The sequence below is a fragment of the Zeus faber genome, assembly GCF_960531495.2.
Source record: "Zeus faber genome assembly, chromosome: 1".
NCBI classification, from domain to species: Eukaryota; Metazoa; Chordata; class Actinopteri; order Zeiformes; family Zeidae; genus Zeus; species Zeus faber.
Window position 1 is genome coordinate 13,985,004 of NC_137193.1, and position 15,632 is coordinate 14,000,635.

General features: G+C 44.4%; 1 protein-coding gene across 1 annotated transcript in view; it reads right to left on the reverse strand.

Moving 5' to 3' along the window:
• The window catches only part of LOC307235488 (oxysterol-binding protein-related protein 10-like), a gene marked incomplete at its 5' end in the record, with an annotated part of 71,771 nt that overhangs the window by 22,627 nt on the left and 33,512 nt on the right, over positions 1-15,632 (reverse strand). Inside the window, 2 exons of the mRNA XM_080007606.1 lie at positions 5,759-5,947; positions 10,753-10,821. Of these exons, the coding sequence (XP_079863732.1) occupies positions 5,759-5,947; positions 10,753-10,821 (258 nt within the window). The remainder of the gene's footprint in view (positions 1-5,758; positions 5,948-10,752; positions 10,822-15,632) is intronic.

The following is a 15,632-nucleotide window of genomic DNA, read 5'->3' on the forward strand; positions in this document are numbered from 1 at the left end:
AAAGAAATAATGTTTATTTGATCGTAGAGCGTTGTTATAATCTCTTGGATCGTTTTCATCCTAATATTATTAGGATGAAGACGATCCAAGAGATTATAACAATGCTCTAAGGGTCCGTAGTTAGAGTAGTGCAACATGTAAATGCAATCAGATAGAAAACCATTCTTAGGAGAAAAATGGATCAAATCTTAAACAAATGCAGCTTTCATTTTCCTACAACAATGTCCTCCAAAACATTGAATCAATGATTTTCACACAGGGTGATTATGTGACAAGACCCAACAGAGCCACTTCCCGTACAAATTGGCAGGCAGTGTGTTGCTATGCGACCCTTGGTATCCCAGAAAAACTGCAACGCTTAACAAAGCAAAAAACCAGAACTCAAAGGAAGATTCAACTACCCTGACAGGACAAAGAAAACAACATTCTTCATCAGCAAGGCCGTCACACGGAAGAAGACAAGTTTATTGGACACCTGTCATGTGATCATTATAGATACCAGTAGGTCCCTTGTGACCTATCCAACAACAGATGCAATTAAATACTCAAATAGAAACAATGCAATATAAGCACAACTGCACCAATACAGAACTCCCTACTTGCTATTTATATACAGGTTTATTGAGGAAAAATGTTTGAAATTTGTAATTTAAAGATTTGGCGCTTTCCAGTTTGGGTCATTTTATTGTTGGTGGTCAAACAGTACAAATGGTGTTGTGTTGTGAAACAGCGATATCATGCCAGAGCATTACAGGCCTCATTGATCGGCAGACCGATCAGTGGTGTTTTATGCTAAACGTGTCAGTAAGCTCAGTAAGTCCACAGCTGACTAATAATTTTCCCCCGAAATATCACGCCTAGACACCAGACCAGAAAAACAGAACCACTGATAAAAAGGTTTGCTGAACTAGGAACAAGATGCATTATTATTCTAGTAGGCCAATAGCTGGTAAATATCAGCAAAATGTATTGTCCTCCGGCAAGCTGCAGTGAAAACACAAGCGGACCTCTAATAAGGAAGCTAAGTCAGTGGGTTTAGAGTGAGCCACCACGGCCAGTGATGCTTCCAGAAATAGCTTGACCCCGGTGATCTCACTCGACCACAACACCTTTGAGCAGTACCCAGTGGTGCTACTCCATGGAGAGTCGGCCAGTTTGAATGGATCACATGTTGTGACAGACTGGGCGAGTGGGTCAGGTGGTCTGACTGCGTCACCGCTGCTCCAGATGAATGGACGGGCAGACAGACGGACGGGCGGATGGACAGACGGACGGATTGATGGGGATGAATCCCAGTGCACTTGGATGGATGGATGGAGATAACTCGGGGTGCAGTTGGGTGGATGGATACAGAGAAATCCCAGTTCACTTGGGTGGTTGATGGATGGAGATGAGGAGCATCAAGTACCATGACATGGAACCCCTTGTTCAAACTACTGCCCGATCTAGATAACATTAGAAGCCAAAGTTTCTAGAGGTTAGCGTGGAGGGAATGGTTCGAAACCAGCCATTACACATTCCTTTTTGGGTTTTTTTTTGTAATTAAAAGAGAAATATAGAAAATGGCCCAGGAAGCAGTACACAGGCAGTCACAGGATCCTCAGAAGAACATTATTCAGTTATTCCATAAATTGAACAGCGAATCTTTCAGTCTGCAAACACATCAGTAGCATCTGACCCAAAAAGCATGAATTTGTCATGGTTTGAGTCCACTTTCTGGGACCGTTGACAGGCCTATCCGGGGTGAGACGATGATTCACGGAGGGCTAGTGAGATGAGGATCAACAAGGTGAAGCAAAGAATGCATTCAATGTCCAGATCCACTCAGGTGCAGAGAGCAATATCCGCTCTCCGATGGTCGGACAAGAGAAAGAGTCGACAGGAAACAATGGGCTTACTGCGCATTATTTGTACCACATTCATCTTTTTCAGTGTCATGATCGGCATGACACCTTCACCGCTGTTTTTAAAAGTTATAAAGAGCTCCTGATGCAGCTGCAGATAAAGAAAATGACACAAACACCAGGAGACGAACACTGCCAATAAATCTGACGGAGAAAATAGCGGCACATGACAGATTGCGCCATGGATCACAGTTCTCCCTTATCAGCAGCATAAGGGAGAACTACTGAGTAAAGTGGTGTATAGTTCACTCTGCAGGCAGGTTCACACACCTTCTACACTGGCACAACACCAACCCTCCACAAGCAACATTTATGGGATGTCATCTTGGGCTGTACTGTACTCCAAATTTTGTCAGTATTCTGCTTTTCAATGCGAAAATTCGACTATTCGCCGGCGGCGGCAAGGGGGGAGGCAGCTCCGCAAGATAGGCGGCCACCTAGGGCGCCATCCTGAGGCCGGGCGCAGAGAGCGAGCGATTAGGGCGCATTTTGTGCACCTGTCTCCCTCTCCGACGGTACAGACGATGGACGCGGCATCGGGTGCCCGAGATCGGCACGCTACAACGGTGCGTTTGTATTTTATTTTACTTCTCATTATGGGACGAAACAAGAGCGTATGGAACAGTATGGAACAAAACCGTGGGTAATGGGGACACTTTCTCTGGGTTACTGGGTTACTCTCTTCCCGAATACCCAATTTCCATGCGTTATGCACAGAAATTAATCTTAACAAGTCTACGAGTCGTGCCCCGCTCCCACACTGTTTTTTAGCTGTTTTATTCGGAGGGACGGGGCACAGCGATCAGGGCGCACGGAGAGCCGTGTTGGATTCACACATATAAAAATATATATATGATTCCCCCTTGAAATGTTATCCCTGCGCAATTTGTAAGTCATCCGTTTTATCCTGTTATTGTAATGCACACTGACTGATCAAAAAAAAAAAAAAAGACGGCTGACGGGTTTCTGACCGATAATTTGACTCGTCAACTTCCAGGGGGCAGCCCTGTTGTCATCAATACAACTGCATCAGGTGGAATGCAAGCAGATACGATGAGGGAGACAGGTACTCACATTCTTTACTTAAATAGATGTAGATATTATTCTCGTACAATGCCTCAAAATTGTACTGAAGCACAACATTAGATTTCAAGTATTCATTCGCTTTTCACCCCTGGAGACAAGGGTGGGAGGAGGTGAGGAAAGAGGGAGAAATAAACAGAGGTCCCTCAAACCAGGGCATATCAATCAGTTTGAAATAGGCACCTTCAAGACTCCATCTGACGGACACGGCGCTGAGGCGGAAACATACAGCCAACCCAAATGGAATTGCAATCACACTTCTGAGGGGAGCATGTTTTGTCAACTCTGGGAGCCCATCTGTGGTGAAATTGCAAGGAAAGCACCAAACGAGTGTTTGTTTTGCTTAATGACCTGACCATCTGCTCGATATTTACTCTAACTGTCCTCGGCTCACTTTGGGAAACACACTCTGCCTCTGAGAGGTGAGAAATGTCTCCCGTTCCCACTGCTGACCGCTTTTCTCCCTTTCCGTGGCAGACTGAATCTAATTTAGCAGAGTTATTCTTAGTGTGATGATGCAGCGACGCAGCGGGGTGCATCTGAATGGGGAATACTATGAGGTCTTCAATGTACCAGAGTGGCCTGAAAGAAAGGGCTCCGCATGAAAAATTTATATTTATCCAAGAATGTCAATAGCCCAAATGTGCGTTGTCTAAATGGCAAGAAGAATGACAAGTGGCTATATGGCCTGACAGGCGACTCTATACCGCCTGACAGGCGACTCTATACGGCCTGACAGGCGACTCTATACGGCCTGAGAGGCGACTCTATACGGCCTGACAGGCGACTCTATACGGCCTGACAGGCACTCTATACGGCCTGACAGGCTACTCTATACGGCCTGACAGGCGACTCTATACGGCCTGACAGGCGACTCTATACGGCCTGAGAGGCGACTCTATACGGCCTGAGAGGCGACTCTATACGGCCTGACAGGCGACTCTATACGGCCTGAGAGGCGACTCTATACGGCCTGAGAGGCGACTCCCCTACGGGTCCGGTTCTTTGGAAGAGAGACAGTGATATAAGATGGTTTAGGTCCCACAGCAAAGCTTTGATTACTGCACATGATAGGCTGCTAGCCAGGCACTGTGTTTTACCCTTGAGCGGGTTATCAGTTTTTTGTCTGGCAGAAACCCCTTACAAAGCATCTCTGTTCCAAAAGCAAGGGCCTAAACAAGAGTGTGCCTTGTTCCAGTGCCTGGGCGCTGATGGTGTCAAATAGCTTCAGGTGGAAGTATTCCTACCAAAGGGGGTGCTTTTAAGCAAGGTTATAATTGAGAAGCTCAGACATGCATCCCCCGATAATCGAGACTATTTGTAATCTATATGTTCCCTGTTAGGCTTCAATGCCACTCCAAGTAAAAACCGAAAGGATTCCTATTGGAAAACACGGACAGCGAGCGTCATGACAGATCTTGTGCCACCTATCACTTCATCTTTATCATTTTCGATTCTGCCCTCTTGTGTAATCAAAGCTTTCGGCCCAAGAGCAAATCTGGTATGTTCTATATATTCTCCTGCACCCCCTTCTCTCTATCCTGCTCCCGTTTTGTCTTTTCAATTCTCTATTCCTTGCTCGCTGTCTTTTTTCCACCTCCCTCCCTCGTTCCCAGCGGATACAAAAAGCTCAATCAACATTTTCTGAAAGTCTGTGCATCAGCCAAAAAATGTATTGAATTCATTTTATCTCTACAATTCAGTGCAATGGTACACAGGTCCATGGAAACGGCCCCAAACGGAAGAAGCATCGTAGTCGTTCTGTCTACAGTGGCCAAGGCAGGCAGACAATCAGGCTTTTTATAGTCATTTTTGCTTCACAAACCTTGCTTCAAGCTTAATCTCATTCAATTAATCACTATACGCCAACTGCTGACAGGCTATTAGGGAGGAGAAAGAAGAAAATGGTTCTTTTAGAACGATAAATTGGGAATAGTGATTGACTGCAGGGGTGTATGGGGATGTCGTCGATGAGCACTTAGAGTGAAGAAGATTAATGAGGATTTAAGCTTCAAACATAGGTAAAAACTAATTGGAAGTTCAGAATAGGGGCGAATTTTATAATTAACAAAGTATAGGCACGGTGCAGTTCTTGGGTTTTCACAGCTGATGGAAATTCCAGAGGACCTATTAAAGTGACCACTCTATACGTTGAGGGATTAGCAATACAATGTGCCACCATGATAAAAATAAATCGAATATATGCATAAGAGCCATAGGCAGTGGCCATGTTGATGTTGATCAGTCATCCTCCACAAAGATTATGGAGCACCATTTAAATCGAGTTGATCCCATATGTTGACCCCTGCACAGAGTGCTACGTTTCCTGGCGACTCTCACCCATGGCTGCAGCAACATTACCTCCCTCGCCTGCTGAAGAAAAGCAGAGCCACTGAAAACACTGCAATCGGCGTGGAGCGTGTGCCTCCTGCCAGCAGGCAAAAAATATTGCTGAACTCACTGCACCAGTGAGTCCACCTAAGGCCAGAGGGGAGAGGCTTTGAATGCAAAGTTCACAGGATGTGCTTGGCGTTGCTGTTTGGGGTCGATTCCGTTTAGACTGACTGAATCCTCTGTCATGGAGGGCTGGGGCGGACCTTTTCTGATCTATGGAGCTTCCCTGCCCTTGTGGTGAGCAGGGAACACTTTTGTTCCGCCCCAACGAGAGAACAAGAGGAGTTCTTCTTCTCCTTTCTCAACCAACGTCTGGGAACCCATGTGGAGAAATGGATCAAACAATCTCCCAGAGACCGATTAAAAATCCCACCCACCTCTTTGACCTCCAGGAGCCGACCCGGGTACTGGCTCTTGGCCCGCCGCGCTGCCGCCGGAGACTTGTGGTGGGTGATGGTGATGATGTTACCGGGCGTGGCGGGGTGTCTCTGGGAGCCCGGGGAGGAGGACGGGGGGAGGTGGGGGAGGAGGGAGAAGCTACGGGTGCGGCCCGAGGATGAGGAGCCCTGAGAGAAACACAGAGAGAGAGAGAGAGAGAGAGAGAGAGAGAGAGAGAAGAGAGAGAGAGAGAGAGAGAGAGAGAGAGAGAGAGAGAGAGAGAGAGAGAGAGAGAGAGAGAGAGAGAGAGAAAGAGAGAGAGAGAAAGTGAGTGGGAGAGAGAGAAAGAGGAAGGGAGGGAGGAAGAGCGAGAGAAAAGATGAGAGAAAGATGGGTCGTATAGGAAAAGTTGTTGGATGGGATAAGGGGGGGTGCGAGAGGACGATTTTTTCTTTATCAGAAGAAACTTACTTGAGTCTTTCATCAAAACTCCTCTTGGATAAAAGCAGCAACTTTTTTGACCATTTTTGACTGAAAATGACCCACGCAGCTCCCGAACAATCTCCCAACCTTTTCTGACTCAGGGTCGACTTGAAAATCTCAAAAATGTTTGTGACCTTCATCTGATCATAATGTTTTTAAACATTTTGAAATACCATAAAATGTATTTCACTATATACACACATATATACATTCTGTTAATTCGTTATGATCTGCCATTGAACTAGTGACCAACTTGCAGTACACCCGCAGCCCACTAGCGGGCACAGCCAACAGGTTGAAAACCACTGGTTTATGGACGTTATCTGAAATGGCCCTTATCTAACTATTAACTATAAAGGGAGGAATCTCTGTCTGCTTTCTGTCTGTATCTCCTTTGTCACCTCCACAAACTTGGCGGGTGAACTGCAGGGGACCCAAGGACGTGCAGTGTGGAATTTGGTGCAATTTGGACATGCTGCGCGTGCAATATTAATAAACTTTGAATAAACAGCGAACAGCGAGCCAGGGGGGTCGGGGCTTCAGGGCTCTGCAACTGCATCACAAAGAGTGTCTTTCCCCAGTGTACGAGTTTCATCTTCCAATGTGGAACACAGAGCTGAATCGTGGACATTTTTTTTTAAACTGTGCCATGCGTAAAAAGTCTTTTGAACAGGCATGCACTAGTAACTAGTACAAAAAAATAATCCTCATGTTAAAACACTGAATCGAGAGGGAGCGTGCGTTGCTAAAAACCACAACAAAGTTATCATCTCAAGGCTTCCTGGCTTCCCGACTGCTGAATACCTTCCCCCACCTCTGGCTCCCCTCTCTCCAGCCTCCATCGGTTCACAGCACCGCAAGGAGACAAGGGGCCAGAAACGCTCCTTTTAGACACAATAGTACAACTAGAGGCGGCCGGTAACACTAGAGCGGAAATAAAGAAGAAATAAAGAGGAAATAAAGAAATAAATCACATCACGACAACCCATCCTGCCAGCCCTGCTCACTGAGGCAGAAACAAGAGGGCTTGTGTTTTGCGACAGTGTCTGGCACTCGGGCCGCAGATCGACTCGTCCAACCCGGGGCGCCGACCGTTCAAATCGCCGTGGTGCAAGAGGAACTGCGACTGACGTTTGGGGGGGAAACGTGCAAAGATTCATCTGCACGCTCAACACCGGAACATAAAAGGGAATTCAACAAATAACACATAAACTGACATAACATTCACATACAGTAATAACGGGGGACTCTTTATCATTTTGCAGCCTCGGTGCCGCAGCCAGAGGATTATGCGAGTACGACTGCCAGTACACCTATTTTTGTGATTCACCGCCACCCTAACTTGTGAATAGAGCGGGAGCGGTGCGCGGTCCTTGTGTAATCAATTTTAGCAGGAAGTAATCAGCTTAGGAGCGAGCAGACGCCATTGTGCGCCGCAATTTAAGCCACGAGCGTCGGAGTAGAAGAGTGAGCAGGGAAGAGAAGTGTGTGTCAGGAGCGCAGCGCCGCTCAGGTTTCATTCCCTTTAAAATGAAAAGAGAGATAAGGAAAAAAAGAAAAAAGGCAGAGCGCCGGAAGAGTTTAACTGGGTCGCAGAGACGCGGGCAGAGGGGAGAGGAGCCGGAAACCGAAATTAGAGACGCGAGCACGACAGACGCTGTGCACAAAACAGTCACATGCAGAGGGCAAATATGATGCAGAAATAATTCAGGGTACTAGTCTATCTGCAAGGCGCGCACGCCTACACACACACACACACACTCACACACTCACACACTCACACACTCACACACTCACACACTCACACTCAGAGGGACTTAAGAAATGACCGATGACCCCCTTCATTCTCTAACAGTAGATAACAGAGTTTCCGTCATCCGGTAATTACCGGTTTTTGACCAGGAAAATCTGTTCGTTAAAATCTTTCCGGTCTCCGGTGAAAATAATTCCCTCTAAGCACGATTTTAATTAGTGCTGGGTGATAAAACGATAATGTCCTCTATGTCAAATTAAAACAGACTCTTTCGATCATAAAACATTTCCACGTTCAGCGAGTTGCAACGGAGAGCCTATCAGTTTGGCTGTTTGACCTGTCACCTCTGACCAATTACGTTAGTCGACATAGAAATAAGCGCGCACGCACACACACACACACGCACGCACACACACACACACACACCCCCCCCCCAACAGAGCGCAGTATCCAGATCTCTGAGGAGAAGCAGAAAGATGATGTAATGTGACAATGACACATACATCCATAGTTTAAGTTATATTCAAGTATTTAAGTTCTGACCCAAAGACATGCATCACCACAAACTTGTATTATTTATTTAGACCTTCTTGCCATATTTGTTTTGTTTTTTGATTTTATCAAAATTGTAAAGTAGCTGCACTTGTTACTTATTAATCACAAACTGAAATCATTTGATTTCAAATGGTTTAAATGGCGTTAACGGATGTGACTTATTCTATGTTGAATATTCAATAAAAAATACTATAAGTCGACATGTATTCATGATGTTATTCTCTATATAACCTGCCTATACATTTTTTTAAGCTCAATCAACACTGATAATATTTGACCGGACTCTCTCCCATTTTTCCGGGAAACTGAATTTTTTCTAACGGAAACTCTGAGTCCTGCATGAGTTCATGGATTCACCAAATTCTGCAGTTTCAGCATTATTCCAGTGAGCCCACCTTTACCTCTATAACATGCCTCCACCCCTCTAACATGCCTGCACCTCCACCCCCCTAACATGCCTGCACCCCCACCTCTCTAACATGCTCGCGCCTCCATGCCAGCACCTCCACCCCAACATGCCTGCAACTCCACCCCAACCTCCCTGCACCCTTACCACAGGTGTAGGTGTGTGTAGACTGGGCTGTGACAGAGTATGGATGGAGACCAAGAAGCGGTCAACTGACCAACAACTGACTGTATGTTGGAGATCATATTTTATATTATAATTATTTATATTTATTATATTATTATCGCATCCATCTGTCCATCCATCCATCTGTCCAAAATATCCATCTTTCCATCTACATTTTGAGGTTTCCAGATGTCTTTGACTTTGATTTTAAATAGGGCTGGATAAGTAAAAATAAAATCCTGGCTCCAATACGATTCAATCCTACTGTTTCAATTTCTGAATGAACGTTGCAATTTGTAAGTTACACATTCTAAATGATCTAACTTAGTTTCTCTGTTACACTGTGATGCACGTCAGATGGTATAAAACAGAAAAGTTGGTCGAATTTATCATGATATACAAAACCACATCATATCTATATAGAATTACATCGTGACCGGATCGCATCGCGAGACCCCGCCTGCCACCCGGCTCTACTTTAAAAAACTGTCAGCTCCGGTTGCGGCGGCTGGGGATCAGCTGCGGCACCTGTCAGCGGCGGCAGAATCACCGGTCAGGAACAACAACAACAACAACAACAACAACAACAGCAGCAGCAGCAGCAGATCAGCGGCGTCTCTAAAACCAAGGTCAATCCAATTATAGCGGCCTGGGAAGAGCTGACAGGGAGATATGACTTTCTGATTGTGTATCTAAGAGACGAGCACTTGATTTAACAGGTGTTACCGTCGCTGGAGAAGAGAGATACATACGCTGCCATTTGTTTCGCGGTGGAAGCCGCCGGATTCCTTTTTCCGATCAAATGCCTCTTATAAAGATAAATGATTTTCCTTATCTTCAGGTGAACCGGTTCATAACCTCCCCTTTTGCCTTTGATTTAATAATACCCCCCATCCCCTCTTGGAAATTATATATATATATATATATATATATATATATATATATATATATATATATATATATATATATATATATATATATATATATATATATATATATATATATAAAGGGAGAAGAAGGTCAACACGTATAATTGCCTTTCCTTTCATTCACTGAATACTATCTACACTGATGGTGGATATAAGATGTGGACGCCCTGGATGTGGATTTTATTTCATCTTAGGGCACCATAAGATAAATGAAAGCAGAAAATCCAGAAAATCAAAAAAAACAAAACTAAAAAAAAAAAACACACATTACACTCCATAAGACGCCCCTTTGTGAGCCTTGGACAACCAACACCGCTCCAAAGCCACAACATAGAGATAACTTTAGTCCATCAATTTTGCTCCATCCTTCCCCGGAGAGCCCTCCTTCTATTTCCACACAGCTATGTATTAAACCCTGCAATGGCAAATAAACGCATCATATTACTCCTTATCTCGGGCGCCCTTCTTGTGTCATGGATAATAAATCCCAGCACCTATGATGATTGGCCCTGGCTACAAACCACCCTCCGGTGAAGCTCAGCTTCACCACAGAATCCCAGACAGAGAGAGAGAGAGAAAATTATCAATAGAGATCTGAGAGGAGGATCAGAACAGGACAGAGCGGGGAAAATCTGATCATAAAGGCGTGCGTGCGCGTGTGTGTGTGTGTGTGTGTGTGTGTGTGTGTGTGTCTGTACTCACCAGGCCCTCCTGACCGCTGCCCACCCTCTCCACACTTAAATGTTCGTCGGATCCCTTCAGTTTCCTCACCTAGGACATAAACACACAGTGGAACTCATCACACGCTCACACACACACGCTGCAAGTCAACTTAATGTACACACTACCTCACTGTGAGGTGTGTCTGGGTAGCATTAAAAAAGTTTTAGTAAAGCAACGTGGTAAAAAAATAAAGGCTGCGTGAATTAATTTTTGTTGAGACGTTTAAATATCTGTGTATTACCATATAATAACATTTGTATAATAATAATGTTTTGATAAAAATGATAATGAAAAAAAATTTGTTTATATAGCACCTTTTAAAACCAAGTTACAAAGTACCATAGATGTAAGATACAGTCTATATTGGACCAGTGACCTATATGACTTATTTCCTTGAATGACTTCATATAACACTTCTTTTACATTTATTTTAAATATTTTTATTTATGTATTTAGAAAATTGTAAGGATACTGATAACCTATACCTGTTGCACTGAAAAAAAACAAAACATTGGATTTGAGTCATTGGATCAACTAAACATTTTTTTATTAAATTTGTCAAACCTACGTTTGTTAGGTTTAAAAGGTTTGAAATTCATACCCACATTTTTCGACTAAATTGAGAAACCTCCCCCCAAAAAATATGGGTTAAAATAAAATGTACAATTCTTTTTTTTTAGCTTGATCCACCACGGGTTGCACCGTGAAAGTTGTGGCGACGCGTGGTGAAAAACACCCTGGAAATAAACTGTTTCTCACGGGAATATATATTAAGTTTATTACCCACTTCAAGTCACACAACAGGGAAACACACTCTTTCTCACGGGCAAAAACACACCTGACTACATATTGGGGCTGTACTGTGGACGTAAGTGACTCAGTCGCCGCCCTGAAGCCCCGCACGGCAGCTGCAAAGAGCAGAGCGGCAAAACCCTGAAACCTTGCTGAGCGGCTTGCTGTTTGCTTGTTTATTCAAAGTTTATTAATATTACACGTGCCCCGCGCCCAAATTGCAGCAAATTAGACGCTGCACGCCCTTAGGCCCCCAGCAATTTAACCGCCGAGTGTGAAGTCGATCGGATCGAGAGCGGTTGTCGAGAAAATCGAAGGACATACAGACAGACACAGACAGAGATTCCTTCCTTTATTAGTTAGATGAATGACTCATTTCTCTCAGTGTGGCAAGTTTATGAGATCCAATATTCATGCACCGTGATGTATTAATCTGCCTGTGATAAATTAATCAAACTGACTTTGCATTAATCTGCCTGTAATAAATTAATCCAACTGACTTTTAATAAATCAAAGTCAGTCAGCACACTTTGCCTCAGGAATCTACCGTGCGCACACCGGGTTCCATAGCAACGTTTAAACGGGGATGCTCAAACTAAACACAATAATAAATCACATAAACAACACCCAGCTGCAGAATACTACTAGCTACGTCATAAATACATGTATACACACACACAAATATTTACACACACACACACACACACACACACACACACACACACACACACCTATAACACAAACTCCTGATGTGGCGAGTTCCCTTCCCTCCCATCTCCCCCTTTCTTCTCTCCTTCACACTCCGCTGGTTCCAGGCTGTCAAACCGTACAGTGGGAACCCGAACACCAGAGTGGATAACAAGTACTGTTCTGCTTTGCATCAGCCACATGGAGAGACGCCAAGCAGAGAGGCAGACACACACACACACACACACGCACACGCACACGCACACGCACACACACAAATCCCTTGAAACCCCAAATAAATAAATAAAAATGCACATAGCGAAACACTAATCCACGTCATTTTTCTCTTTCCCCACTTGGTTATTTTCGGTCGTACGGAAAGGTTCGTCAGGAGATCCAGTTATTGGCTGCCACACCAAGAGCCGAGATTTCTATTCCAAGGCGGTGAGAAGCTGCAGACTTTTACCCATATTTCCTTAAATCCCTGACACTACTGTCAGAGGAAGTGCTAAAGTTTATTTTAAGTCAAAACCGCAAGGAAAAGCCTCAATATGACAGGTTTTTGGGGACCTATCTTATGCGCTCTTCTTAGCGCAGCCCTGTGCAGCCGAAAGGAAAGGACCAAAAAATAAAAAATAAAAAATTGCAATAAGATATTTGAAATTATAATTTCCAACTCTAGGACTGATTTTTGTGCCAAATAACTTGCCATACTCGAGGAGAATAAATGGGACCCTACCATCCAGCTGGATGACGGAGAAACTTCGAGAAGATTCCGGAGAAGGCTTTATAGAAACAGTCCCTTATTTGACCATTCTGACAATAGTCAACATATTTGATATTAACAAGCAGTCTTCAGGCAGATACATCTCCTTATCAGGACAGAGAAAGAGGCAAGCTGTAAACATCTAGTATCCATGGAGAAGAGAACGGAAAACCAATTATTTTTCGCTGGAGAGAACGCTACGGAGGAGAAACCAAGAAACCCACGCAAACCAGTGGCACGTGCACCAGTTTCACCATGCATGTGTCCCAATGTAAAAACAATTTTGCAGCCTAAGATCGGACCAGCAGGGCGACGACTCGCGTCTCAGTGTGCGCACTGCGACTAACGTCAGAGTGACTTCGCACAAATGGTCGTCCAAGATAGTCATCTGGTGTAAGGTAGGTGGGAGGACAACGAAGAAATGGGAAGAGAGAAACAAGCACGTCAGGGATGTACATGAAGCCCTGTGCTCTTAGAGGGATGATACTAATTGTCTAACTGTGGCAGACGAGGGGATCTAAATCTAAGGAAAGAATGAGGAGTTTGAAGAGCTTCATCTAGTCTCCAGTCCGTCCCTGGCATCATGTCCATGAGCATTGAACCTTGAAGAGTTTGAACAGGTCCATCTAGTCTTCAAATTCCAAGCAGAAAGGCTAGAAATAAGATAAAATAATAAAAAATAAATAAGGGGTTTTCCAAATCAGGGGTTTTCCAAAAGCCCACACCTGGAATATATTTAGAATAGCTGCCAGCGTTTCCTCAGTGTTGCTACTTTGACACCCGTCGCTACGCGTCAACGCTACGCCCACGGACCTGCGCCATCTTGAGATCTTTCTACAAGAACTTGATGTCGCATCCATGACACGCTGAAGGGGTTTCGAGGCCTTCTGAACATCAGCACCGTTTTAAAGCACAAGCGCAAACCTCTGCACCTCCAAAAGAGGTAAGACACCGGGGAGGACTGTCCGGGGAGTAAACATAACATCCCTTTCTCACAGTGTGTCGAAATCTGTTTCCCAGTGTTGCCAGGAAATGCTAGGAATGCAGTTTTGATCCCGTCTCACATTTTTCTGCCTGTTGAAGGCAGAAAAGACCAGCAGGTGTATTGAGCTGGTCCTACACATTGTCAGCGGGTCGGAACCAGTTTGGAGTTTCTTCAAAGAAGCCGATTCTAAAGATTCACAGAGACCACGGCCCCATTCAGACGAGACTACTTCTAAATCACCGGACCGGCGATCGGCCTGGGAGATATATGGATATGATAGATATATCGACTGGGATTTTGGATATCGTAATATCATGGTATAGTTTAATTTGGTCTTAAAGGCTGTATTACAGTAAGGTAATGCACTTTTCTGTACATCATAGACTTTCCTAGATGTTCTAATCAATGCCTCTACCTGCTTGGCCATAATATCCACATTAAAAATAGTTGATCTGTTTTTTTCCAACGGATTGTTTACCTTGTGTGTAAATATCTAACATAGTCATCCATTTGCAAAATTGCAAAATTATCTTTATGGAGAAATGTGTAAATGTGAAAAGAAGAAAAGAGGGGGGATGGTGTTACAGCTGCAAAGTCCTTAAATACTACACAAATTGTAAAAAAAAAAAAACTATTGAGATTAATAGCAATTAATGGATCCATATTCAATTAAGTCTTTGTAGAAAGTCAGAAAAAGCCTTGGACAATGTCATACAAATTGTCAAACTCAATAAGATCCCAGATTTTATCGGGGTTACTCTTCCCACAACCATTTGGTGTCTGTGCGTCAGGGCCTGAAAACATAATGTTCCACAGCCAATGAGATTGTGCGCCTGCACAATGGCAAAGCCAAAGAAAGCAGCAAGTAGACGAGTGGGCTTCTGAAATGGAGGAGCGATTTGTGGAATAGTGGCTGTAAATGTGAGTCGTTAAATGTGCGCCGCTCAATCTTTTCATTGTCATTCACGATTGAAAATCCCATTATGTGGCCCCAGCCTAACCTTAAAAACCAGAGTTGCTCACGGAGGTCTCTGAATGCATTCCTCATACAGTAATATTAGTGGGAAAGTAGCGACTTATTGACTGAACTTGTTGATTCTACGCTAAAAGTTTTGTTTTCTTAATTCCATCTTGGAAATAACTGCTATTCTGCCACTCATGAAACGTTGCCCAAGCGACGCCATCCGTCTCCTGCGTTCAGTGGAGTGAGAAACAGCCGATCTCCTTCCTGAACTGACACGGGGACCGGGGCCTCCGGGGGGATGTCGGAGCTTTCCGCTCGCTGCGCTTCCTGAAGGAAAACATTCCAAGAACTCTGCAGGGGCCGTATTTAACGGTGACTGTGCATGCCTGTGAATGTGTGCGTGCGTGTGCGCGCATATGTGTGCCTGTGCGTGTGTGCGTGTGTGCGCGTGTGCCTGAAAATACAACCGAATGCTCAGTTTATCAGTCACCTGTTGTATGAGAACGTTAACACCATTTCGACTTCACCCCGGAAGAAATGACCCTCTTCCCCTTTAGCTGCCTCGCTTCTATGAGTGGATAATTGCAGAAATAAATTAGAGAGAGGAAGCGAGAGAGAGAGAGGCTTTAAATTAAGGGAGATAAGGTAGGAAATAAGAGAGCGAG